Consider the following 26,172-nt stretch of genomic DNA (forward strand, 5'->3'; position numbering starts at 1 on the left):
ACCCGCGTTATGAAAAAGGCCCTGGCCTGGCGAGGGCTAAATTTCGCATTTCAACTCGTCTACATAAGCAAAATCGACAAAAGTGATTTTTACTAGATGTAAAATTTCAAAGCATTATTGACCTTACGGCTTAGAAATGCATTTCGTCTGTAGTTCAATGCTCCGAAAAAAGACAATGAGTAGGTAACAATGAGCAAGCTGATTGCATGCGTTTCGTTTTGTTAATTGCTTGTTTTGAAAACCATTTATGATATTATGCAACAGCATAGGCTCCATTACTGATATAGAGCAGTCATGGCAAAATTATGCAAAATTAAATAAGTTTGGTGTGGCGCTCAAACACACACATAATAAGGATGTATGCATGTATGTACGTGTGTGACCAGCGGATTTTAAATGATCATGGCACGTGTTTTCCGGCGTCAAGATTCAAAGATACTCGCGACCGGCTCGAACGAGAGTTGGCGTTGCAGGTATGACGAGAATGGATGGTGTCGCCTGACCTTGGCCGAGCGGCGTCAGTCAGCGGCTGGCCGCCAGTGGGGAAGGTTGTGCGCCCGGGCGCGCTCTCGCTGTACGCCACAGGTCACCGTCAGCTCGCGCGCTCCGGCAGCCTGCAGTGTCTGTCCAGTCGGTCGGGCCGCTCACAGCGCCAGCGGCCGCTCAGTCAGCCCAGCCAGCCATGGGGTCCGTGGCCGAGTTCTACCGCGGTAAAGCGGTACTCATTACCGGTGGCACAGGATTCATGGGAAAGGTGCTGCTAGAAAAACTCTTGCGTTCTTGCCCGGGTGTGACCAAACTATATGTTATACTGCGACCGAAGAGGAACAAAAGCGTCAATGAACGCCGGGACATGCTGCTCAAAACTCAGGTAAGTGTAGACCAGCACCCTCGTCTACCCATTTACCCGTGTATCCATGCGTATTTTCAACTATTTTATGCCGCTCAATTTGTTTTAGATAGTCGACCAGTCTATGCAATAAGCTAAGCACTTTACACGACCCTGTTGAGGTGCGTGAAAGCTATAAAAAATATAACGTACCTTTCAGATATTTGACTATTTGGCCTACGAGTTCAAATTATTTCTCGGTCTATCCTTATCACTTCTTTTTTTTGTACATCAAGCAGTTCTAGAAAAAGGATTTCTAAAACATCCAGACGAACCATGCACTTTCCACGGCGACAGGGATTAACGTATTGCGATAGTGTTGCAAAATCCGAAAATGTGAAATAACTGGTATGTTGCAAACCTTGGCAACCTTCCGGTGTCGGATTATCATTCCGGTTGATGTAAGAACGAACGTCACTGCAGGACTTTTACCAAGGAGCTCTGATAAAAATGCACTCATGCAATAGATGTATACTGTCGTTCTGATCTATAACTGACGAAAAATAGTTAACAATTATTGATAGGTACTTATTTCCTTAAAGGGACTATCCCACCTTTAACATGGGGTTTGAGTTGAGACAGCCAAGTTTGCGGCGAGGTTCAGAAACCACTATCTATCTAGGTTGCAACCCCCGCGGCCTCTTGGTGTTGAAGAAATTCGTTCCCTTCATTTGAAAATGGGCCTTGTACAAGGCCCTATCTTCAACATGGAGCGACCGTTAGTGTGACGTCACCTCGTTTAGTCATTCTGATTTAAATGGGTTTGTTCGTTGAAAAATCGCTTAAAACTTGGTCTGAACTTTGTTGTGGTGCCTACAGAGTAAAAAGAATCAGCTTTATGACAGTAATGTGGCCTGGGGAAGGAGGTAATTTTGGGCTGTGACGTCACATATTTGAAAGTTTGTGTTTGGAATATGGGAAGCCTAAGATGTTTAATGAAAAATAAATGCCAGAACCGTGTTCCTGGTCATCCAATCTTTAAAGTCGGGCACAATTTAACTGGTTTTAACAACATTTTAGAAGGTGGGATAGTCCCTTTAATAGCAAGCTCGCCCATCATTCTGGCAAAAAAGAAGCAAAAATGGTCAGAAAAAAATACAGTGCTTTATTTTTGTTTTATCAGTCTTGAAATAATTTGCTAGGAGGCATGAGAAATAATGACAGCATTTTAAATAATTATCTATAGCTTTACAATCAGCACATCAGGAAATTATTATGAATTACCTCTATGCCTCGAACAAAAATGTACCCATTTATTATCCTTAAATTTTCTTAAGCTTAAACGAAATTTCGCGTCTTATGCTGGTGACATTTTGGTCATCAGTAGACCCTATAAGCTCTCTGGCTGGTAACAGTTACAACCGTACAAATGGGTCTAACTAATTTATATAAAATTTATATCAAAGTTGTTATTAGCCGTTTTCACGACGGCCATCTGGTACACATTTGGTGCACATCTGGTGTAGATCAGGTGCAGATTTGGTCAAATCAGGTTCAGTGTGTCTTTTAGTAGCTATCAGCTAGAATTGCACTAACTGCTTATATGCCTGCTTTGTCATATCATCAGAGAGCATCATCGATTAAAACACTGAAATAAATTCATAAAATAAAGTTATTTGCTGTAAAAGAGATTAGGTGCAGATTTGGTCAAATCAGGTGCACTCGCCGGAAAGCCCGTCGTGAAAACGGCTATTGCTAACTCATATATGAGTATCTGAATGGCACGATCATTTCGTAGTAAACGACATGCAATCCTGGGAAGTCGTTCTGATCAGTATGCCACGCCACTGTCGTGGCCGTGTATGGTCATTGGTCCGTCATGACACGGCCGGGAAAGACGTCGGTAGTGGGGAGCTCACAGCGGGGCCTTGTTCTGCGGCACAGTCTACCCGTCCAGGGCAGTCCAGGGAATCAGCGAGCGGCCGCCGCGCCGGGCCGCGCCGCGGCACATGGAGTAGTGCTGGCGATCCCCCACAGCGGGGACGTAGATACGGGCTTTTGACACGATACAAGGAAGGAACTGTGACCCGATCGTAGTAGCACGTGGCTTGTTGCTAAGTCACGCTAGCTTTTGCGTTATTTCGGCATCTTTTCACAACATGCAGGCAAGAGAGCAATGAAATGCCTTCCATGTAGTCGGTTACGACTAACAAATATGCATTTGGTAGTGGGCTTACATTGCGAAGATTCAAAACTAAGCTCAACTATTACGGAATGTTAAATATACTGATAACACCCCGTACGGATCTCAGAGTTATGCAGTAATCGCTTATCAAAGCTTCTCTTCAAATGGATTGCACCATTCGCTGCCCCTTTTGAGTCTTACCAAGCTATCTGTGCAGATCTTGCTTGTCTCTAAGCCCGCTAACTATCAAACATGCAATTAGAGACATAAAAATATTATAAGGATTACTGATCTGATTTTCGAGACTCCATTCACCCTGGATAACACTGAGCTCGACGCACCCAATTGTTCATGGCCCTGATACAATGACAGATATAGGTAATGGATTTGGTAAAATTATTGTGCGTTGTTAAAATATTCAAACGCGGACATTTGGTTTGATCAGAAGAGCAGGTTACCATTCTAGATTTGCTGCCACGTGCACGGGTTTTAGAGGAGTGACCTAAATAGTATCCGGGCTGACGAGTAGGTACCTACCTAAAAATAATTTATTTTTCGGTGCCCACGAAGCATTTAACAGCGAAGAATGTTGCATGCCGCAACATAATGCAGAATATGTATGCTATGGGGCGTGTTACAGAGTATCTATCTCTGCAATAAATGGGAGCTTAGCTGGTTGTTCGTTCATGCTGTTGAAGTTAATTGTATTTTTTATATAATTCGTTAATTTCGACTACGAGCTACGCTCATAATTCCTTTCAAGTGTCATAATTCCTTGCATAATATGTATTGCACGAACTGCCTTGAGCCTAACTTTGGCATATAAGGGAACGTCTTACATAGTGCAGGCCTGCTCCCCATCAGGCCATCTGCCGACCTCCCACCCGACGTCTCCAAATTCATTACCAGTTTGCAGCTTTCTATTGAGCGTTCCACTGTCTCCTGGTCAGTAAAATGCGCCCTGTCCGAGCAGATGGTCGCAGTTTGGGCCCTGGGCGGGCGCTATGGACCCCAGACTCTGCCCCCCCCCCCCGCCGGCCGGGCGGTGTCTCCAAACCTAGCGGTGGCGGTGGTCGCCAATGAGATGCGTCCGCCGGCGGCGGGCTGACCTCGCCCGGCCCAGTCGTATCGGCGCATCGGGCGGCGGCTGCAGCGTGCCGAACGGCATACCGGCGCCCGGCCGGCCGGACCGACTTTAAAAGGACCGCAGGGGACGGTCAGGGGGACGGCTAGCTGTCGGCGGAGAAATGCCAGTCTTGTCACCTATACCCACTCCCGAAAAGGAGATGGTCGGAGCTAGAGGCTGACTGCCGAACTCAAACTCTTAACCCGACTCGTTATGGGAGACTAGAGTTATGATCTGCGTGCTGTGTGAGTGGAGCTTGGAAGGATGAATTGCACCCACACTTTTATCAATTTATGGGTACAATCCAGTCGTAATTTAAATGGATCGCAAAAGTTCTTTTCGGACATATCCCTCGATCTGTTGTCAGTAAATTGTGATGAAAAAACCGTGATGATTTTCCAATGGTCAGTAGTTATTTCTGAGGCACCGGCCGAGGGTTCTGGTGACTTCCGACCTCCACTCGCTGCCGCGTAAGCTGCTAATTACCAGTGTACGCAGTCAGGCTGAATGTGCGCAGATTGGTCCAGTTTGGCGAGTGTTCCGCTTGGGGACCAAGGTGACCGGGACCGGAGCCAACCGGTGATGTCATCACATCCCACGGGATTGGTGCTGCAATCACAATTACGAGTCGTTTTATGATACCGTCATATAAGAGCGTTTGTTGCTAGCCTGTTCTCTAGCTAGGGAATTAGTTTGATGATCTTGTTGATAACGTTTATTGATTATCTTCGGTTCGTAACGTCGTGCTTATTATGCCATTTTTGACCTGGTTGGTGTTAAAAACCCTTAGCCATAATCAAGAACGATTTCTCAAGCACAAAGCTGACGTAATGCATGATCGGTGTAGCATATATGGCCACGGGCTCGAGGACTCCACTAGCATGTCCAGCACGTCCGTCCGGACGGATCATACATCAGCCGACCGATCCGGCCAACTCGAGGCTACACCGGGCATCTCCTGTTGGGCCTCTGGGCCTTCTGAATCCCCCAGCCGGCTGCAGCCGCTCCCCCGCAGCTCAGGGCCGCGGAGTCAGCGGCGCTCACCCGAGCCGCAGCCGCCCACCGGGGTCTGACCAGTGGCAACTGGTGTGAGCGCGCCGCTCGCTCCCTGCATACCTAATCCCGTCCATACAGGGCGCTCGTCCTCCGCCCATCGGCGGCCGCCGAACCCTAATCCCATGGCTGCGGCAGGAGGAGCTCAGCTCCGGCTCTGAGTCCAGAGAGGAGCCCCGGTATGCGCAGCACCTGTGATCATATACAGTCTCCCCGGCAGACGCCCAGCAAGGCCAATAGAGAGGCGAGAGCAGGCTCACCTCTGAGTCCAAGGAATAGCAAAACATGAGACAGCCTAGAGGGTAAAATAAACACCTCATAAAACTAGTTTGACTCATGGCTTCTGGCGAACGGCAGTTAGTCTCCCCTCTCTTAGCTTTATGTGTCAGCGCATAAATTATTGGTGCGATCACGTGCCGTCATCTTTTTCCGGTGACATGTTCCCCGATGTGTATCCCGGAGGTCTGCAGGCCCCCCCTCCTCGTTCGACGGTCACTGACCGGAAGGACGTCCATCGATTGGAATCGGCGGCGCTCCGTAAGCAATACCGGACGGTCGGTGCGCGCCGGTTCGACCGCGGCTCCTCCGCGGTCAGCTCGATATCGACCGGTCCGACCTGCCCGACCTCCGGCCGCGGTCATACACCGGTATGACACGTTCAGCCCCGCATGCCTCCGGGAATGCTCCAGACCTCGTCCGTGGCGCCGCGCCCATGGCTCTGACGACTCGTCACATGGGCCGTGCGGGGGAAGACATGGGTGTTTACCCGGCGACCCGGGTCGGCCGGCACGAGGTCGCAGGACTGCAGCACTGACCGCGCTGCACGCGGCAGCCTTGGGAAATCCCAGTCCTGCCGAGGTCGTCTCGGCGGCGCGGCCGCTTTGCATGTGGGGTCAGCCGGCCGCTGCTGCGGTCAGCGATGCGCCGGAATAAATCTCGGCACGGCGCGTGTCACTGCGCTGGCATGTGGCGCCGGTGTGAGGCTGCATGACGCGGCATTCCTCGCGGCAGCGGCGGCAGACGGCTCACCCCATGACCACGGGACATGAGAATGAATGAACCACCCCAGCTCTGTGTGCTACCGCGTCATTAAACTCAACAGCTGTCCATTATTCTATTAGCCGTGACAAATAGGGGGCGTTTCGGTTAGACATGGTGCGTAATTATCTTAACGTGAGTATCTTCACACTCCATAAATCAGTTACGACCATGAGCCATGAATCATGACCAAACGGCTCTGTGCAGCTAGCCATGAGGTGCAGGCGAGGCTGAACAGCCTTCCGGGCGTCCCGAATCGAGCCAGGAGCATGACCAGCCGACCATAACGGTTCATTGCAACTCGTTCGGCAGGTGCGCCCTAATCGACTTCCAATCGCCGGGTGTCCCGTCCTTCCGTTCGAGCTGCCCAGGTGTGCCGCGGTCGATGCCATCCCCGCTCGGTCCCGCTCGGTTCCGCTCGGTCCCCGCACGGTCCCGCTCAGTGATTTGCCGGCCGGTCCGCTGCCCGGAGTCAGTGACCGATCCGTCTGCGACCTTGATCGTGCTCGATTGTTGCCTGGCCGGGACCGGCAGTCCGTTCCGGGCCGGCCGCCGATTGGAGCAGCCTCTGCCGCCTAGGACCGGCGCGACTCTTGGCATTCCTGGACGGATTGTATCGTCTGGGGACGCTGCGCTCCAGTGGCCGGCTGACGGACTGCGCCGCGTCGCCTCGAGTCATCGGTCGGCCGGCCTGCCACCTGGGTACAGGCAGCAGGTGCTGGGTCGCGCGGAGTCTGTCTAGCTGATGGCATCACAATTGGATAGGTGGGGCGACGCCAGCCAGGTGGCTGTAAAAGCTGCAATTCGTTTCGTCTCAGCATCCATATCAAATGTGTCCGCTTAGCGTTATCAGGAAGCAGTAATTAGAGCGTTTTACCTTTTGCAAGGTGCCTACCTAGCGGCAGTCGTCAGGTGAATAAAAATGTCAATCAGGAAATGCCATTATTTTTGCGGCTCGTTACAAACGCTATTTTTGTTAAGATTTTCCGAGGTCTGTTAATTTTATTCTCACTTCACAAAACGCATGTGTTTCCCACGGGCTTGGTTTATGTGCATGCATTTATGCATATATGCAGCGCAGGCCGTACCATGAGAGCTGAATCGAGATGTTTTAGCCTAGCAGCTAGAGTTGTATTGAGACGGATGGGTCTGACGATGCCGATCGATGTTGCAGTTCAGCACAGTCACGTGGCCATTCTCAAGGTCTGGTCTGTCCCATCTGCTCGGCAACAGCCGCAAACTGACTCATTTCATACGCCGAATCCTGCAATAGCGACACAACTGCGAACCAGTCGTATCGCCGGCGACATTTGTGCGTTTCAATGGCGTTATTTCATGTATTACTTGTCTGGCAGTGCGATCACTGGAGTCTAACACGGCGATCGGCAGGCTCGCTATGCCGTATGTGTTGGGCTAGTCAGTGGTGACGGGACTCAGAGGTTCAGGCTCAGTGCGCTCCTCAGGACCAGTGTTCGCTTTGGGCCGGGCCAGCCCAATGGGCCATGGGCTGGGCTGGGCTACGGGCTGGGCTGGGCCCTCAAATATGAAGGATCGATGGGCTGTGGATGGGCTGGGCCATGAACTGTTAAGTGGAGTCAGGGGTTCGCAACTGAGACAAAAACTATAACTACATAGCTTATTACTGTGCAAGACTCAAAAACGAGTCAATAAAGCACGCATGCAATGTGCATTGTGCATGCGGCTCGCAAAATATTGTTTCTTTGCTACCTTTGGGTACCTGTGCGGTGTCAATAATTTGTAACCCATTCATTTTTGACGGGCTGGGCCGGGCTGGGCTTTTACGCTTTTACCATGAATGGGCTCGGGCTGGGCCGGGCTGTGAACCCATGGGCCTGGGCTGGGCTGGACTAGGATTTTGCGGCCCGTGGCGAACACTGCTCAGGACGCTGGTAAACAGCAGGCGGTCTCTGATTGCCCTCTTTAGGTACTGTTCGCTTTACTAACTCGGTCCTCCGGTGCTATAACCAACCATCTGCCGTCCGCTGAATGTGGGGGACAGACCCGTTGGTGCTCCCAGCGGGCTCAGCAGAGCCGCACACCCCAAAGGTCCTCCCATGGTCCGGCGAGGCCACCGCTCGGCCGGTCCGTCAGCAGGAGAGGCTCCGAGGCTCTGACCTCGGCCGCTGGCTCCTGGAAGCCTCTGAGCGGCAGAGCCCGCAGCTGCCCGCCCTTGGAGAGGCCCTCACAGCAGGGAGGGTCGCCAGTGTGTAAATGCTGCAGTGCCAGACCGGCCACATGCATAACGAAGGCTAACGATTGAGCCCCGGTGCCGCGGGGGAGCCAGCCAGCAGTGGGCGAGGTAGGCGACTGAGGGCTGAGGATGTGTCTGGAGTGTGTCTCGCTGGAGGGGGTCGCCCCGGGTCACCCTTATTCGCCATCAGGGGAAGGTGTCGGGTCTCTGTCGGAGGTCCCATGTGTGCGGGCTGTTCGTGGAGGTCCTGTGTGCGGGCGGTTGCCTCCGGAGGCCCAGTGTGAGCGGTTGGCTGTGTGTGGGGGGATGGCTGTGTAAGGAGCTGACCCCGGGGGCCCTCCGGGAGGAGGCGGCGGTGTCCCGCTGTGTCGCGCGGCCGGCCGGTGAAAGTGGGCGGCGCGCGACAGGTTGGACGGTGCAGCGCTGCAAGGTCGGCAGTGCCGGCGCGCCGCCAGCGTCTGACCACTTTCGGCGTGGCCCGGTCACCTGACCGGTCGCGGCCACAGGCGACCGGCGTCACCGGCCAGCGGCCCTGGCCGCCGCCGCCGCCGCCGCGCCGCTGCCAGCCAGCGCGCCGTCCCGCCGGCGGGCTGACACCTCTGTTCGATGACCTCCTTTGATGCGGCCGTGCCAGCCAAACCGGATGTCTTACTCGCTTGATGCAATCAAACACGCTCGATGGACTCGAACGACGGATCTGTGCGGTCTGATCCTCAGCTCCTTATGTCGACATGAGTTTATCAGCGAGCGCATCTCGCGCTCTGCGGTCTGCGGAGAACAGTCGGCTGCCGTGGCCTCGTAGCGGTGAGTTACATTGAGATCGCCTGGTGATTGGTAGCAATTCTAATCTATTGCCTTCCTACAGCGCGACAGCTGCCATACGTTTGGCGCTGTTGTATAGCAGACAAGACACTCGGATACTTGAATGACATTAGCTCGATGGCCTCACAAGTATTAAATAGGCGTTCTGACGTCAGTCGTCGCCAGATATCCACTGCAGTGCTCAGAGTTCTGCATAGCACTTTCAGTAATCTTCTTTTGACTCCAGCAGAAGTGCCCGTTCGACCTCAGCCGTCTGCTCGATATGGCTGGCTGTGGCCGGAGCGGTGTCTCCTGTACCGGCCAGTTGCCGGGCCCTCTCCTCCCCCCCCACCTCCCAGGCCAAACGGCACTGGTCGCCGCACCCCTCCCCTGTTACGGACCCGTCCGGGCCGGCCGCTGTTACGGTCTCTAACCGTCACCGGCAGCCTGTGACGGCCGACGAGTCTCAATGGCGCGGCAGTGTGTGCTAACGGCCGTCTTTTCTTTGCAGATTTTCGATTACCTGAAGAAGACCGACCCGGCGCAACTGGATAAGGTGGTGGCCATTCCGGGCGACGTCATGCAGCCCGGCCTGGGCATCTCATCGGCCGACCGGCAAACGCTCGAGGATGAGGTAAGTGCCGCCCGTCCGCCGTCCGCCGTCCGCCGCCCGCCGTCCGCCGTCCGCCGTCCGGTGGCCTTGGAGGCGTGCGCTGCGGAACAGCATATCTGCAGGCGCTCGACGCTAGTGACATCTGTCGGCCGGAATGGAAGCTGATGTCACGTTCGCGACTTAATCGGGACGCCGTTCAGTGATGGCGACAATTCGAGTTGGGAGGGTTCCCGCCATCTCAGACAGCATGGCACGGCGACTTAAATGTGTTCTATGAGTAAGCGACCAATGCCCTGTTTTAGGGTGCGGGCGATACAAAGGGTAGGATATAGGTAAATTGATTCATATGTTATTATTTTTCTATGTTCTGAATATCAATTTTTTATCTTAGGGTCGATGAGTACATATATAAATGGTGCTGTAGCTAAGTGTTTCAACATCCACGTTGATGGATAATGTAACCTTATGCAAACTCCCTCTTATAACGGAGCGCTGATGCAGAACCAAGTATAAGGGCTGAAGTCACAATGTGGTCTCGGTGTTTTATAAGGCTAAAGGCCTCCATTTAGAATGACAACTGCTGCTGTCTGCCGGCTGGTCCAGGAGCCGACCCCACTGCTGGGTTATCGCGGTCAATCGCCGACCTTTTTAGTGAACGCCGATGACAGACATCGAGGTCAGACAATAAGGGTGCGCTGGCATAAATTACGTCACCGATTTATGTAGATTTGGCCTCTGGTGGAGTGAACGATTGACTACAACAGGCTGAATTTGTGACATTAATCGGAACAAAGACAGTTTGAATCAATGATAAGCATAGCATCAATCTTGAGTTCAACATTCCGGGATAAAAAAAGACTTGCGTAAGTCGCGACTTTCAGTTGAATCATCGCGGTAGATGCGATTGATTCAGCTGCTGCCTGCGATGCAAAAATGATAAATGTGTTGTATCAACTACGCATGTGGTACTTGATAAATTGTACCAAATCATAAAGTAGTTATTTAGCTACTCAATGTCGGATATCATTTGATCGGTCTGCTGCCATTTGATTCGTATGGCTGAACGGCCGGCGCTGGGTCCGGTCGTCCGCTCAGCGGGGTTTGTGTAACAGTGTGAGGCAGTGAGTCACAGACCCGAGAACATGAGCCGTGTCCGGGTCACCGACAGGGTTCTGTTTGCGTCATTCCTCTGTCCGCATTTACAGCCAGTATAAGAAGGCGATTACGGGCGTCGCTGGTGTTTATAATTGCGCATAGCTCTTGCCCTCCGTTTGAAAATAATCATGATTATCTAGCATGAAAACTTTATGCATACAATAATTTCTCAGTTTTTGTTTGCTTTTTACCCATGAGATAGTGCTCTAAGGTGTTCATATGAAGGTAAAGTTGTGTATTCAAGATCCAGGCGACTCAACTCAGTTATTGATTTAAGCAACTGCAGCCTGCAAATTTTCGTAGTAGTACCACATTCCCTGCAGACCATGAGTCATGACCTGTGGCATTGATTTAGAATCATGCAGAATAAATGAAATCAAAGTACAATTGTAACGCCATCAATTCGTAATTGTAACATCCAGACATGTCCTCATTCCAGGTCAGCATTGTGTTCCACTCAGCAGCAACAGTCAAATTCGACGAAGTCCTCAAAGTTTCAGTTACCATGAACGTCAAAGGCACACAGTCATTGCTACATTTGGCGAAACGGATGCGAAATCTTGAGGTAAGGATGAACAGGCACACGTCATGTGCTCAGACTTTTTCAGCGATGTGCAATTAATGGATGAGTAAAACATAACCAGTTAACCCTTTGTTTACATGTTCACTGTTGTGAGTTGTTTTTAATTATCAGGCACTTTATCTTGCACGTATTGATGCATTACAGTCCAGGTTAAGGAAGTTTGCATTTCTCACCGCTCCTCCCGTCTGTGCAGGCCTTCATCCACGTGTCGACAGCGTACTGCAACTGTGACCGGGAGGTGATTGACGAGGTGGTCTACCCCAGTCCGGCCGACCCCAAAAAGGTCATGGAGATGGTCGAGTGGCTCGACGACGACGTGCTCGCCGACATCACGCCCAAGTGAGTCGCGGGGCCGGGTCGGACCTAAAGGCGTGTCCAGGAGCTCAGCGGCATTAACCGGCACGCTGCTAACGCTCAGAGAAGGACGGACCTTGATCTTACATGACGCTGTATTTTACTAGAATCTCTACATAATTCTCTTTTGTAATATCCTTATAGCGTCAAACGACGGAGGGTGAGACGGGTTCTCGGAACGCCTCGGCTTTCCACTCATCATATAGGTACACCTGTAGTACTGTCCCTGCCTTGTGTTCGGTTCCATTGGGAGCCCCGTCCCGTTTAAGTGACGTCATCAGCTCCGTAGAGCCCTGTTGTGGTCTGGTGACGCCACAGTTTTGTCCATCGCCGTGACACGTCTCTCCTCTCTACTGACAGGTTGCTGGGTAACCGGCCAAACACGTACACATACACCAAGGCGCTGGCCGAGAGCCTGATCGTCTCCGAGTGCGAGGACATGCCGGTGGCCATTGTGCGGCCTTCCATAGGTGAGTTACTGGCCGTCAGCAGCGCCCTGGTGGGACGCCGAGGAGCGCCGCAGTGCGTCATGCATGCTTTGCTTCTCCTTTACTGCTGGGCTGCACACTTATTTATGCATTTGGAGAATCGTTAAATGTGCATGATTTACGGTATCTGGGGCTTATGAGTGCACGGCTCGTGATGACGTTTTTACCTACCGTCCTTGCAACATCTGAACTGGATCCTAAATTTGCGGTTCAGAAACAGGACACAGATGCTTCTAAGTCACTTAAGCTGAAAAAGAGCGTGAGCAGAAGACGTAGAGCAAGGTTATGAGCTGGTCTAAACCCACAACAGCGGATTTCTGCGTGTTGTTGCCATACACCTGGTCACGCAAGCAGAAACCTAGAGATCTTTCAGAGCCTCTCAAGGCCTCTGCGTTACGGCATCGTTAAGCTGTGTTCTTGTTCTGAAATCAATGGGCCAGCAGTCGCGGTACGGTTTCCCTCACGCTGCGACCTGTGCAGTGCAATGCGTGAATAACGGCACCTTCTGACGGCTCACCGCCGGGATTAAGGTGAAGACGTTCCCAGGTCGACAGTATGTGGGTCCGACTCGACTTCGTGGAAAAACCAGCCTTATCTTGTATCAGCCAGCAAGATAGTCAGGACGTATTTCAACGGACCCTTGCACTGTTACGTGCAATTTTTCGTAACCATATCTTATATTAACAACGTTAGCATGTACGAATTTGAGATGTCCTTGTTTTACTTGGTTTCACCTCGAAGCGTTTCCCATAACGATATGTTATATGTATCTTCAAAATTTGTGGGAACCTCTGCAATGCATGTCATAGAAAGCGGACAAAAAACATTTGACGGTGGGGTGACCCATATTTTATTGCTACGTTTTGTTAAGAAGACGCATTAACGCATATAATTTCTTTTGCGATTGCATAAAGGAAAATCGCAATAGGTTCAAAATCTGCTATAATTGAGTAACGCTAGACCGACGATTGGCTCATCCCGGCAACAGCGGTCCCTGCTGGCTGGGGATTGCCCGCCTGAGGAGCGACGAACCCGCGTGCCTAATCTGTGGCGGCATGTGTCGCAGCGCCGGGTCGCTCACAGACCGGACCTGAACGGACAGATTATACCGCGACAAATTAAAAGTCTACACGACGTGTCCCTGAAGCGGCTTGTGAATTCATTGTCGCTGATCCTCGCGGGCTTAGCTCTGCGGTGGATCGTGGGACGTTAGATGTCGTTAATGACCCGGCCGACCGGCGTAAAGCGTTGTCAGGGACGCCACTCGGCGGCCTGCAGGCCGGGAATTCAGCGCGCCGCCTGAACGGCACAGGCTAGGGCTTCGTCTGCGCTTTGAGAGATTTCTTCATATCAACGAAAAAGGACGGTACTTGACTCGGTCAATTAGCATAATTGTTAACCAATTTAAAACGGTGAGACGTTTCGGTCCAAATTTCCCAATGTAAGTAAATGCGCATCTCGAGCGCCCCACCTCTCTAGCGCTCAATTCAAACTGTACCCCTCCCCTAAATGGTGCAGTAGCTCTTCCTCATGCCGTAGCAGGCCTTGCACGTGATAGAATCAGCCGAACAGGGGCCGAGGCGGAGACATGCAGCCGGAATGAGCCCGCTGAAGGCTGCTCTGCTGCGCGGCGGCGCGCGCGGCGCTGCAGTTTGTTTTGGAAGGCAAATGTCCCGCCTCGAGAGCATCCCACCGCCATAACGGACAGCACAGTGCGGGACGGCCTGTGGAGATGTGTCTCTCCAACACGGACTGCGAACTCTGACCGCTCAGCTTTAACACAAGCTCTTTGTTCGTACATTTATTATTTATCTACTGCAGTTAGGAAAATTAGTACCAACACGTGTATTAAAATTACAAAAAAAAAACTATCAAAGCCCATATTTTTGTCAGCTATAACCATTGTCAGCCCTTCTCTGGTAGCCTTCGGTGAAGTCTTATGCATGAAGCTATTATTACATTCATTTTCTCATTCTACTCAGCTTTCGACAATAGGGATATTAGCAATGCTTGACTGACTGTTCAGTAAACAACCGAATGACGTAGAAACTCACTCGGAAGCTCGTGTCAAGATTTCTCCACTATGTTATTGCATATGAACCACCGTTGTGGTGCTGTGGTCCCGTATTGTGCCGCGCACGTGGCCCATTCGATCCGCCAGCTCGAACTGCGCTGACCGCAGAGCATCAGTCAGCCAGCCGCAGCACCACAGCGGCTGAGCGGCGGCTGAGCGGCGGCGGCGGCTATCGTCGCCACGCTCGGCAGCACAGATTCTGTACCTCCGGAGAGCGCTGGGGAGACAGAGGGAGCCCTATCGGCGGGCCGGTGACACGGCACACGGAGCCGCGTGTCCGAGGGCGCGGGGTCGGCTGAGGAGGGCGCCGAACTGCAGACTGAGCCGCGGTGCGGGCAGTGACACCGACCGTGACCCGTCACACCGCCGTCACACCGCCGTCACACCACCGTCACACCGCGCCGGGTCGGCCGGCTGAACGGCCGGTGATCAGATGGTTACACCGATCTGCCGGGTACGGTCACGGCAGTTGGACAACAGTCTGAACGCCAGTCACCGTCTAACCGTCACAGGCATGTCAACCATCACAGTCACCGTTTAACGACTCAGTCGCCGTCTTACCGTCTCAGTCGCCGTCTTACCGTCCAGACACCGTCTAACCGTTTCAGCCACCGTTTACCTGTCACAATCCCCCTTTAACCATCACAGTAACCGTCTAACCGTCATAGACACCAACAAGTCACCTTCTGTCTAGTGCAGTGAACCGCAGGCGCTCGCAGTGACCGTTCAGAGTTGGACGGGCATCGGTGCATTCAAGCAGCCACAGCGTCCCATTGAGGGCGTGCGATATCCATCAGCGCGTTAGACGCTGTCTGATGTGGCTTTTATGGCTCTGGGGGCGCGCCAGGGTCGGCAGCCGCGCAGCTCCGGCGAGTGAGCCCTCCCGCGGCGCCAGGTGCGGGGCCAGCAGCGTGAGAACGCCCAACCGGGACCGGCCACGTCCGTCGCAGTCAGTGGACACTGACAGCCACCTGCACATGCACGATCAGTCTGTGCGGACAGCCGGCGATGAAGTAAGGTGCCGAGAGCCACACCTGTCTGTCTGGGCCGACTTCCGAGCCGTGTCGGGACGCGGCCGCTGGGACAGGTGTGTGGTCTCGGGGCAGGGACAGAGCCAGAGGTACGGACCGTCCACACGGCCGGCTGAGGGCGCGCAGGACACGGCATCTGACCCCGACCCCCGACCAGGGGGCAGGAGCCTCCTCAAGGCCACAGCTGCCAGTGATGACCCAAGGTCAGCCTGCAGGGCCCGCTGCCCAAGGATCGTCTAACATTGTCGGGGCATTTGGCCTCCATGATCTCCTGTACAATCACTAGACAGCACGGAGGAAGCTGACGCAAGCATCTTAATGAGCCGTTGCAAATGATTTTGTGTACTTGGAGACGGATGAAAATGCATTTTTGACAAGTTTGCCTTGAATGAGCATGCCTACCCGATCCGCGAAATAAGACTCGCTAGGTTTCGGCATGCAATGCGATGTTTTGCATTCCCCATGAAATGCTGGGCTAGATGTCACTTAGCGATGGAAATAAATTTCAGCTGTTTTGATTGATGGCCCATGCGGTGCCTCAGGTATTAGATGCGAGCCTGTCCTGAATTCGGCAGGCCGTCTGGGCATGGTTCGATGCAGATGTCTACCGTAAAATCGCGTATCGGTATGTATGGATTGTTAACGTCGCGGGAGTTTGACATACCACCGTCCGACCTCAGTTTGACCATCGATTCGCTCACTGGAGCGCAGTAGTGGGATATTATCTGCCATGTCCTCGACCCGCTGGACTGAGCTCCATGCGGCCCGATAGACGGCTTACCTTGACTGCCGTGACCTGACCGCCTCCGTCCATCCACAGTGACCTGCGCCTGGAAGGAGCCGCTGCCGGGCTGGGTAGACAACTTCAACGGGCCGACGGGCATGATCGCCGGCGCCGGCAAGGGCCTGATGCGCACACTGCTCTGCCACGAGGACCTGGTGGCCGACGTGGTGCCCGTGGACGTGCCCATCAACCTGATGATCACGGCTGCCTGGTACACGGCCGTCAGAAGGTGAGCGCCGAGCCGAGCTGGCCGGCAGCCGGGGAGAGGCAGAGACCGAGAGAAAGGAGAACGGCCGCCGTCATGAATGTTATGTTTCATAGATAACAAGAGTCATGCTATCTATAGTTCCCTGAGAAAATAAAAAATCGAACAAATCTGAATAATGCTAAGGGCAGCTATGAAGTAATAAATATGCATATTTATGCTGAGATATTTATTATGAAAACTTTTCGTTGTGTCATTGTAATACCTACTGCATGTTGGGTAATGTTCTTTTACAAGTGATTTTAAATTCGTAAAGAAAATCGTATTATACGCATCGTATGTCATGATTCAAACGGTTTTTTGTCTACGACCATGCTCAATGTTAATCCCATCAACGTCTTGAGAGAGCCGCTCCCCGTCTGCTCGGTGCAAAGCACGGGCCGGGGATGTCGCTGACTTCACCGGCCGCTATGTGAGGGAAACTTGAGCCGCCGCGCCGGCCGGCAGCCTGCATTCATGTGAACGGACGGCAATGAGATGCAGCAGCTCATCTAAACTGGCGTCCCGCCACCACGGCCGGCACTGACACCGTCTCCTGGGGCGAAATCTGCGCACTACATTGGACTCTGTAGCTCGTACCTGAGCTCGGTGACCCGTACCACGCTCCGTACCAATTTCTGTGACCCGTATCAGACCCCGTACGGGGCTCCGTACCGCGATCCGTACCGAGCTCTGTGGCCCGGCTGACGGCCGGAGCAGGAAGTGCAGTCAAGGGAGGCCCCGAAGGTGCGGGATGATTACCAGCCCGGAGACAACTGGTGCAGGGGAGCGGCAGAGCGGCAGGGGAGGGGCAGAGGGGGTGAAGAGCCTCCTGCAGCGCCAAGGCCGCGCCGAGCAGCGCCCGACCCTGACTGCTGACCGCGGCACTTCCGAGATCGGCCCGCACCTGCGAGCCGCCCAGTACCGCCGCTGCCGCGGTGCGCTCAGATAAAGCGATCCGGTGCAGCGTGCCCGGTCGGGGATCAGACATTGTTAGCCGGGGCCACCAGCGGGCCCCGCGCCGGCGCCAGGCACGCCACTCTCAGCCGGCGTATTTGGCGCGCGCGGGCACCGACGCCTCAGCGGGGCCGCGCAGGCAGATCTCTCTGCTCCCGAGAGCCGGATGCCGTGTGCCAAATACACAGGAGGACCAGCCCTCTGTTTCATGTGCCGGCGCCGGCCTTTCACTTTCCTCGGCGGCTGAAGCCGGAAGCCGTGGCGCTCGGCGCTGCCCGAGCGGCGCGCTCGTGCGGCGCGCGCGCCGGCGGTGGCCGACTGCTGTTTGTTCGCCACTGAGCCGGCACGGGCCCGCGCGGCGCGCACGCGTGCCCAAAGGTTCGGGCGGCGGCCGGCGCACGGCGCGGTGGCGACACGGGAAACCGGACACGATGGATGCACACCGCCGCACCGCACAGGCGGACACGGAGACGGAGACGGAGACGGAGACGGGGACGGAGACGGAGACGGAGACGGAGACGGAGACGGAATTAGAACGGATATCTAAATGGATCAGATGTGTAAGTTGAGGTGCGAATAGATACAGCGAATACGGAAGCATAAATAGGACAGCCAATGACATACGCCTGTCGTCAGCTGTCGCGGCCGCAGACGCGCATCCCCGGCCGCGCCGTGGGAGAGCGCCGTTTTTCTGCGGCGAAAGTGGAATAACGGCCACGGCCGAGGGCCAGTGAGCCGATCATTGTGTCGGCGCTGGAGGGATACCCTGTTCTGCTCGGTTTCTGAGTTTCGTCACCGTCTACGTCACCGACCGGAACTCACGTTCCCGAGTCAAACAATGCGCGTGGTTTCAGCCGACTCCGGCGCGGCCCATTTCAACTGTCACTTTTACTTGGCCGAGACCCGCTAGGTGCGCGCTATTTTTTGTTTGTTTGTTTATCCGATATGCGCTGGCCACGACCAATTACAGCGGCGGCCGGTGGCTAAAAACTGGCCCGGCTGCGGCTCACCGGAGCGCCGAGAGGAGGTCGACCGCGCCGGCACGCCCTGTTGCTGCCCGGCGCCGCCGAGCCGCCTTTGTTGTCGCCGCGGAGGGCGAGCGACGGTCCGGCGATCTGCAGCGGGCCACACCGGGTCCGTTAGAGGAGGGTGCCGACCCTCTGGAGATCTGCAGCCCGGGTTGTTTTGTTCGTGGCAATACCCGTTACGGAGATATCGGTGAACGGGATTCCGGTGTTAAACAGTGCGCAGTGCCGTATCGCAGTAGGTCGCGGAATGTTATCGAATTGCAGCATGTTATCGAACCACTGTAGCTAGTATCTCGGCGTCATCACCCATGGACATCGCCACTCCACGGCGAGTTGACCAAACTGTGGGAGCGGAACTGACACTGCGATGCCTCGATCAGGATCTGTGTGACCCGGCGGTCCCACTAACTCCTGTTTTGTCTCTCCCTCAGCCCGCGGCACCCGACCGTGTACAACTGCGCGTCCGGCAGCATCCGGCCGATCCGGTGGCGCGAGGTACGCGTCTGGGGCGAGCTCGAGCTGCGCGAGAACCCCATGTGCAACGTGCTCTGGTACCCGGGTGGCAGCTTCACCAGCTCGCCGCTGGCCAACAAGTTCTGGGTGGTGGTGTGCCACTTCATCCCGGCCTACATCCTCGACGCCGTCATCATGCTCTGCGGACACAAGCCACTGTGAGTTGCAGGGAATGGTGGGGGAGGGGAGGGGGAGGGGAGGGGAGGGGAGGGGTCACTGACAGAGGAAGGGCAGACCGCTGGGGGAGGGAGGGAGGGGTCACTGACTAAGGAAGGGCAGACGGCTGGGCAGGGAGGCAGGGTCAGGGCCAAAGAGCTGGGGTCGGTGGAGCGGAGGGGTCACTGTCTGATGAAGGACGGAGCCGATGAGGGAGCGTTGGGGCTGTTTAGCCGGTGAGGAAGCGACATATCATGCAAAGTAGTTCTCAACACGAGTCGCGGCTGCCGTTTCAAGGCCAGTCTGTGGTTCTCATAAATATAAGATCGTCAGGGCTCGGGCTGTGGCGTAAATATGCATTACGCCTTAGCGGACTGAGAGGGCTGCAGTGAGGTGGCATTATAGGCGACAGTGTGGGCACACTGTAATAATGCTATGCAGGGGCGGATCCAGAAAAACTCCAAGGGGAGGGTCATGAATCGAAGTGGTGCCCCTACCTATACCCAAAATTAAAACTCAACGGATTTCGTCCACTTCATTTTGGTGGTGCCCCCATTTTCAGTCTTTTATTTTTTATTTTTTATTTTTAGTCAGTATCTTAACTCTTAGCCACAACCACATTTACCAATTGTAAGCAAGTATATATGAATGTGCTATGTGTATATATGTTGTGGACGCTGAGTAGTGAGTACTTACCAGGAACGTTATCAGGTAAGCAAATCGTTGTCAGTCCGACGAACTTGACCCTGGCGTCTAAAGGGTCTGTCCTTGACACTTCAGGCTTGTCAGGGGCACCAAAGTCCTTCCAGGGACACCACAAACCTGTCAGGGGCACCTACGGCCTTGTAGGGGCGCCACAGGCCCGCCAGGGGCACCACAGGCCTGCCAGGAAGCAGGGGCACCACAGGTCTAGCAAGTATACACGACAGGCCTGTCAGGGGCACAACGGGCCTGTTGGGCCCATGAGCATCCCTAGGGGCAGGGGCACCACAGTCCTTCCAGGGACACCGCAGGCCTGTGAGGGGCACCAGCGGCCTAGCAGGGGCACCAGTCAACACAGGCCTGCCAGGGGCACCACAGACCTGCCAGGGGCACCAGAGGCCTGCCAGGAGCACCACCGACCTCGCAGGGGTAACTTGGGCCTGTCAGGGTCCAGGGGCACCACGGGCCTGTCGAGAGGCACTTCAGGCTTTTCAGGGGCACCATAGTCCTCTCCGTGCGCAGGGGTAGCAGGGGCACCAGAGGCCTGCCAGGGGCACTACAGGCCTAGCAAGGGCACCACTGGTCTATCAGGGGCACCACGAGCCTGTCATAGCCAGGCATCTCAGGCTTGTCAAGGCCCAGGGGCACCACAGGTCTGTGAGGGGCACCAGCGACCTAGCGCACCAGTCAACACAGGTCTGCCAGGGGCGCCACAGACCTGCCAGGGGCACCACAGACCTGCCCGGGGCACCAGAGGTCTGCCAGGGGCACCACCGGCCTCGCAGGGGCACCTTGGGCCTGTCAGGGGCACCACGGGCCTGCCGAGGGGCACTTCAGACTTTTCAGGGGCACCAGTCCTCTCCGGGCGCAGGGGTACCAGCGGCCTAGCAAGGGCACCAGAGGCCTGCCAGGGGCACCAGCGGCCTAGCAAGGGCACCAGAGGCCTGCCAGGGGCACCACAGGCCTAACAAGGACACCACGGGCCTGTCAGGGGCACCTCAGGCTTGTCAGGGCCCAGGGACACCACAGTCCTTCCAAGGGCACCGCAAGCCTGTCAGGGGCACCAGAGGCCTGCCAGGGGCACCACAGGCCTAGCAAGGGCACCACTGGCCTGTCAGGGGCACCTCAGGCTTGTCAGGGCCCAGGGGCACCACAGTCCTTCCAGGGGCATTACAAGCCTGTCAGGGGCACCTTAGGCCTAGCAAGGGCACCACAGGCCTGCCATGGACACCACAGGCCTGCCAGGGGCACCACCGGCCTTGCAGGGGCGCCTCAGGCCTGTCAGGGGCACCACGTGCCTGCCGGGGACACTTCAGGCTTGTCAGGGGCGTTACAGTCCTGTCGGGGCCCAGGGGCACCAGGCCCGTGGTGTCCCTGCTAGGCCTGTGGTACCCCTGGCGGTCCTGTGGTGCCCCTGTCAGGACTGTGATACCCCTGATAGGCCGGTGGTGCCCCTGGCAGGTCTTTGGGCCCCCGGGCCTCAAGGGGGGCCATAACCCATGTGACCCCCCCTTGGATCCGCCACTGATGCTATGTGCTCCGTTTCAGGCTGGTGCGCATCCACAAGCGGATGCTGAAGGCGTCCAACTGCCTGACCTACTTCACCACGCACCAGTGGACGTTCAAGTCGAACAACGTGCTGTCTCTTCTGGGCGAGATGTCCGAGCACGACCGGCAGGAGTTCCACTTCGACATGAAGGTGGGTGGCGTGTTCGCCAGCTCGAGCCGCGGACTACCGCGCCGTCCCGCGCAGTTCAATTATCACTGGCTGTGCCGGCCAGCCCAGTCTCCCGCACCGACCCTCGGTCGTCCAACAGGAATGCACTCGGTATTGCCTCAGCGGCCCATCCGTTCTTCGTTCGGCTTTCCTCTTCCCTGCATCATTAACCTACTTCGGCACGGGGCTTTGGAATTTATCGCCGGCGCAGCTGCGCGCTGCCGCCGTGCGTCCGTGTCGGTGTGTTGCGTCACCGCCGCCGCCGCCGCCGCCGCCGCCGCCGCCGCCGCGCCGTCTGTTCGTCAGGGCGCCGCCGGACTGACCCCCCCCCCCCCCCGCCCCTCCCCCCGCCCCTGCAGGATCTCGACTGGCGGAAGTACCTGGCCATCTATTGCATCGGCGTGCGCCGCTTCATCCTGAAGGAGGACGATGACATGGAGAAATCGCGCCGCCACCTGCGCAGGTGGGTGTTGGGCCGCCGCCGCGCCGTGCTGGTCCGGTGTGCGGAGCCTCTCCGCCGCTGCGGACTAATCCCTGTCCATTGAGCGAGATGGAAATGGCACCGATTTGGGCATGACACCGTTCACAGTAGCCGTGTTCGGTCATTGGCGCCGGGGTGTTAGTTTTGTAGGCAGCTCTCCGGGCGGGCCCCTGTGGCGTGTTTACTGTTCACCACTTAGCACGAGTGCTTGTTGAGCTGCCTCATCACGCCACTCCCGACTCCCGTTCTGCAAACCGGCCGTTTGTATACCCGTGTCGTTTACGGCCTCTAGTGGGCGCTTTGATCGGCCGATCATCGGGTGCATGGTGCACTGAGTAGTAGTAAACACGGCTCTTCAAGCACATTGCTTCATTAGAGCTGCTGGAGCCCGACGGGACACGCTCCGCGTGCCTGTGCCGATTTTAGCCGGCGTGCCGCCCCGCCGGGAGGGTCCCACATATATCGTCTGCAGACGGAGCACGTGGTGGACCGTGCAGCTCTGCCGGCCATCAATTAGCGGTGTGTGCGCCGGCTGCACGCTGCCGCCGCCGGCGCCCCGCGGGGAAGGACAGGGAGCGAGGGAGAGCGGAGAGCGAGCGGGGAGCTCGCCCGCCCGCCGGTCGCTGACCCTGCGCCGCCGCTGCCCTCAGGATGTACTACGTGCAGGAGGCGTGTCGTCTGCTGTTCTTCCTGCTGACGTGGCGGACGCTGCTGAACCGCTCGGAGACGGCCCGCGCCCTCTGGTCGTCGCTGCTGACGCTGCTGCGCAGCATGATGCCGGCCGTGCTGGCGCCGCTCACCAGCTAGCTCGCTGGCCCCGTGCAGCGGCGCGGCCGCCCGGCTGCCCGTCCGGCCGGCGCGCAGTGGACCCTCGTCACCGCCTCCATCGCCCGTCTCTCGGCCGCCGACAGTCGCCGAGCGCGAGTCCAAATCCCGACACACGTCCGCTGAACCGCACACAGCCAGAGACAGATCGCCATACCGCTGCTGGCTGCGCCGGAGGGCATGCGTGCACTAGTCCAAGGACATATACACTGCTGATCGATAGAAAATCCGGTACTGCGCCGGTGCTGCAGCCCAGGGGGCGGCGCCCCCTCCGCTGAGGGGGGCGGCCGCTCCCCGGCCGGTGCTGGCTGAGCACCGCGCCGCGCACGGACGCACACACTGCAGGCTCAACGAGTGTGAAATCAAAACGACGCTGGCCGCCGCAGGCTGGCGACGAGCGAATCGACGTACACGTGCGACCGAATGAGTGCCGCCGGCGCCCCGGACACTAGTGGGCGCCGGCAGAGCGAGCGAGCGAGCCGAATGACTGCCGAGCTGGATGCCTGTGAGTGTCCTGCGTGCGCCTCGCGCTTGTGTGACAAATTGACTGTTGAACGGTTGGCTGGCTAGTTAAATATTTAGGAGAGCGTGTGATGAGCGGAACGGTTAATTATATCGGAGTGAATGAGGCCTGCTTGCAGTTGCGTGGACCAGCCGAGAGCGCGCGTGGAAGGTACACACCGCGTTCGGTGTTTTTATGCTCAGAGTTGAACTCTCCTTTACAGAGTTGAATGGTTTCTGTTGAGGCAGCCATGTCCGTCCGTCAGAGCGTTATCGGAGTTGAACGTTATCGGCTCATATCGGAGCGCTTTCTGTTCGAGTTGTGCGCTGTCCGTTGCGAGCCGAGTGTTTTTTGGTTGCCGAGTTGTGTGCGTGACGCCTTGCGCCGCCCATGTGATGACTCCTTGTTAAGAACGCACAGTGCATGAGACCAAACGCTCCCGACCAATGTCTGTAGATTTAAGTGGTTAACTTTAAGCTCTGTTTCTGCGCTGCCGATGACTTGCTCACTCTCACGGGTTTCAGCGCGCGTCCGGCAGCGCGTTCGACTCCGGGCCCGTGCGGTCCGTCCCGCGCGCGCGGCGCAGCTTCTGACCCCGGCACAGGGCGCGCCCGTTTGTTGTTGACTTCCGTCCGAACCCAGGGTGCTCGGGGGCGCAGCGACCGCCGGCGCCCCGGGCGCCCTCGACGGCGCCCCGGGCGCCGGCCGGCCGGGCGCCCTCTGAGAGCTGTACATAGCTGCGCTGCCGCGTGGCCGCGTTATATTTTTCCTCAATAAATCAGGACGAGACGAGCGCGTCGTTTATGTGTCTGTTGTGTGAGACGGCCCCTGCCATGGGGCGGAGGCTGCAGTGTTTTGTATGCTGCCGACTGCCGCTCGTCGGTCGGCTGACGTGCCGGTTTCGTAAGTAGCCGGGCGCCTCTGAGCGATTGCAGGTCCGCGGCGGGGACCGGCTGGATGCACCAGCCAGGGGCCAGCTGCCCGAGTGGGCGGCTGTCGGAGGCGGGGCCGACAGGGGCAGCTCGGCACCCAGGGCCAAGTGATCACCCGAACTACCCTCGGTCTCTCTTCCACCCTCTCTCTCTTTCCCTCCCTCTCACTGCATTTCCTTCTCCGCAGTTTCAGGAACCGTTTAAGCCCCCACGTGTAAGGAGAGGGTGTGTGAAGGCAGTTGAGCGCCTCTCGCTCGCCCGGTGCGATACCCCGGCGTTCTCCCAGAATCTCGCCGGTGCCGGCCAGCCCGCCGCGCGGTCCGCCGACAGGCGAGCTGCATGGACGGCTTAGCTGGGCCGCCGAGACTGCGCAATGCAGCGGCTGACCGGTGTGGCGGACCGGCCGAGCCCCCTGCCCCCGCCGGCGGTGGCGTAAGAGCCGACCGGGCCGCCGCCGACCGCCCGCGGTGTGTCAAGACGACCTCGTGTCGCCGGTGCCGCGCGGCCGGCCGGCTCCCCGGATCGGGTGTCGCCGCGCTAATGCGCCGTGCTCGCCTCCGGTGCGTCTCATCCGCCGCCGACTGGACGCTCCGACCGACCCGGCACGGCCCGGCCATTGCGACAGAGCGCGCTTTCACTTCAAAGTGGGCTAAACTTCTCGACCTTGCCACTGTGCAACAAATTAAGCATTCTCAAGCGTTAAGTAAGGCTCTTGGTACAGGTGCCAAGTTAAACTGACGATATCCACCAATACCAGTTTTGAAAGGCACGTAAAAGATTGCAGCGATACAAATGGAAATCGGGGTTTAGTAAGACCGGCATTGTTGAGCTGACCTCGGCTCGAGCCATCAATGATACCGTTTTCGGGGTTTGGAAGATGTCATTATTGATGCCCAGTGTTACAAAATTCGCTGCGGGAAACATCAGATAAAGTCAGAGATAGCCAGCTATCGACAAAACGATTCGTGAACCAGTTGTTAGCGGAGGGCGGTAACCGATGCAATGCAGCAGTAATGTCACCGTGATCAATATTGGTCCGGATACGTCAGTTGGTCTCCGCTCTAGCATGCACCCACCAGACGGCTGGTTACCCCGCAGAGTTTCTGGATAGGTAGTTGCGCCGCCCGCAAACTATGCCTGTAACGAGCTGCGAACTCGTTCACTGCCCCGCATCCTCTGGCGCTGCCTGACGTCATACGTTCCGGCGGTGGGAACATGCAGGTATGCCGGGTCACTGGAGCGGGCCGCCGGTCACACCACCGACCGGAACTCGGGAGAGAGCCGTGACGTCACAGTCAGCTCACACCTCGGTCGTCTGACGTCACCGGGGGCCGACCGACACCCTGCGCCACCGGCGGCAGAGGCGTCCGACACCCCTGCGTGCCACCGGCGGCAGAGGTGTCGCCAAGGTCGCCAGTAGCCGGGCCTCTGAGCGCGGCCTCGTGGACACGGTCCTCCACGAGTCTCACAGACGGTCGAGCGGGCTCAGTCGCAGCCCGTCAGGGTCTACAGCCCATTATATAAGATAAGCAGCATCTAACGATGTCTAGCTCGCCGGCCCGCCGCCATATTGGATACAATCCGCGCGGAATCCGCACGGCGCCGGCGATTTTTGTAATCGCCCAGGACCTGCATAACTCGTTTCGAGGGCAATGTGGCGAAGATGTCCTGTGAAACCACCATATAACGAAACAGTCTCCCGTTATCTACACGAGGTGCAATTAGCGCCTGCGACAGTAGGTAATGGTTGGTCGTATAGATTACACCAGTCTCTGACATGAAAACTGCT

At 56.4% G+C, this 26,172-nt stretch overlaps 1 protein-coding gene across 1 annotated transcript; it reads left to right on the top strand.

Moving 5' to 3' along the window:
- Positions 1-427: 427 nt before the first annotated feature.
- Positions 428-24,243, top strand: LOC122392307 (putative fatty acyl-CoA reductase CG5065). Its single transcript, XM_043387004.1, has 10 exons — positions 428-871; positions 9,756-9,878; positions 11,452-11,577; positions 11,789-11,934; positions 12,310-12,419; positions 16,363-16,555; positions 18,987-19,226; positions 21,475-21,625; positions 22,003-22,106; positions 22,775-24,243. Exons 1-10 carry the CDS (start codon positions 683-685, stop codon positions 22,929-22,931), a joined length of 1,539 nt encoding a protein of 512 aa, XP_043242939.1. The 5' UTR covers positions 428-682; the 3' UTR covers positions 22,932-24,243.
- The last annotated feature ends 1,929 nt before the right edge of the window (positions 24,244-26,172 follow it).

The sequence above is a fragment of the Amphibalanus amphitrite genome, unplaced genomic scaffold (genome assembly GCF_019059575.1).
Source record: "Amphibalanus amphitrite isolate SeventyFive unplaced genomic scaffold, NRLGWU_Aamphi_draft 000481F_arrow, whole genome shotgun sequence".
In the NCBI taxonomy this organism is placed as follows: Eukaryota; Metazoa; Arthropoda; class Thecostraca; order Balanomorpha; family Balanidae; genus Amphibalanus; species Amphibalanus amphitrite.

What these genes read in the sequence shown, in the direction of transcription:
- LOC122392307 (XM_043387004.1), top strand. Translation starts at nt 683, where the DNA reads ATGGGGTCCGTGGCCGAGTTCTACCGCGGTAAAGCGGTACTCATTACC. An exon ending in GGCAAACGCTCGAGGATGAG is followed by an intron (nt 9,879 to 11,451) that starts GTAAGTGCCGCC and finishes TCCTCATTCCAG; the next exon opens with GTCAGCATTGTGTTCCACTC. An exon ending in TCGCGCCGCCACCTGCGCAG is followed by an intron (nt 22,107 to 22,774) that starts GTGGGTGTTGGG and finishes CGCTGCCCTCAG; the next exon opens with GATGTACTACGTGCAGGAGG.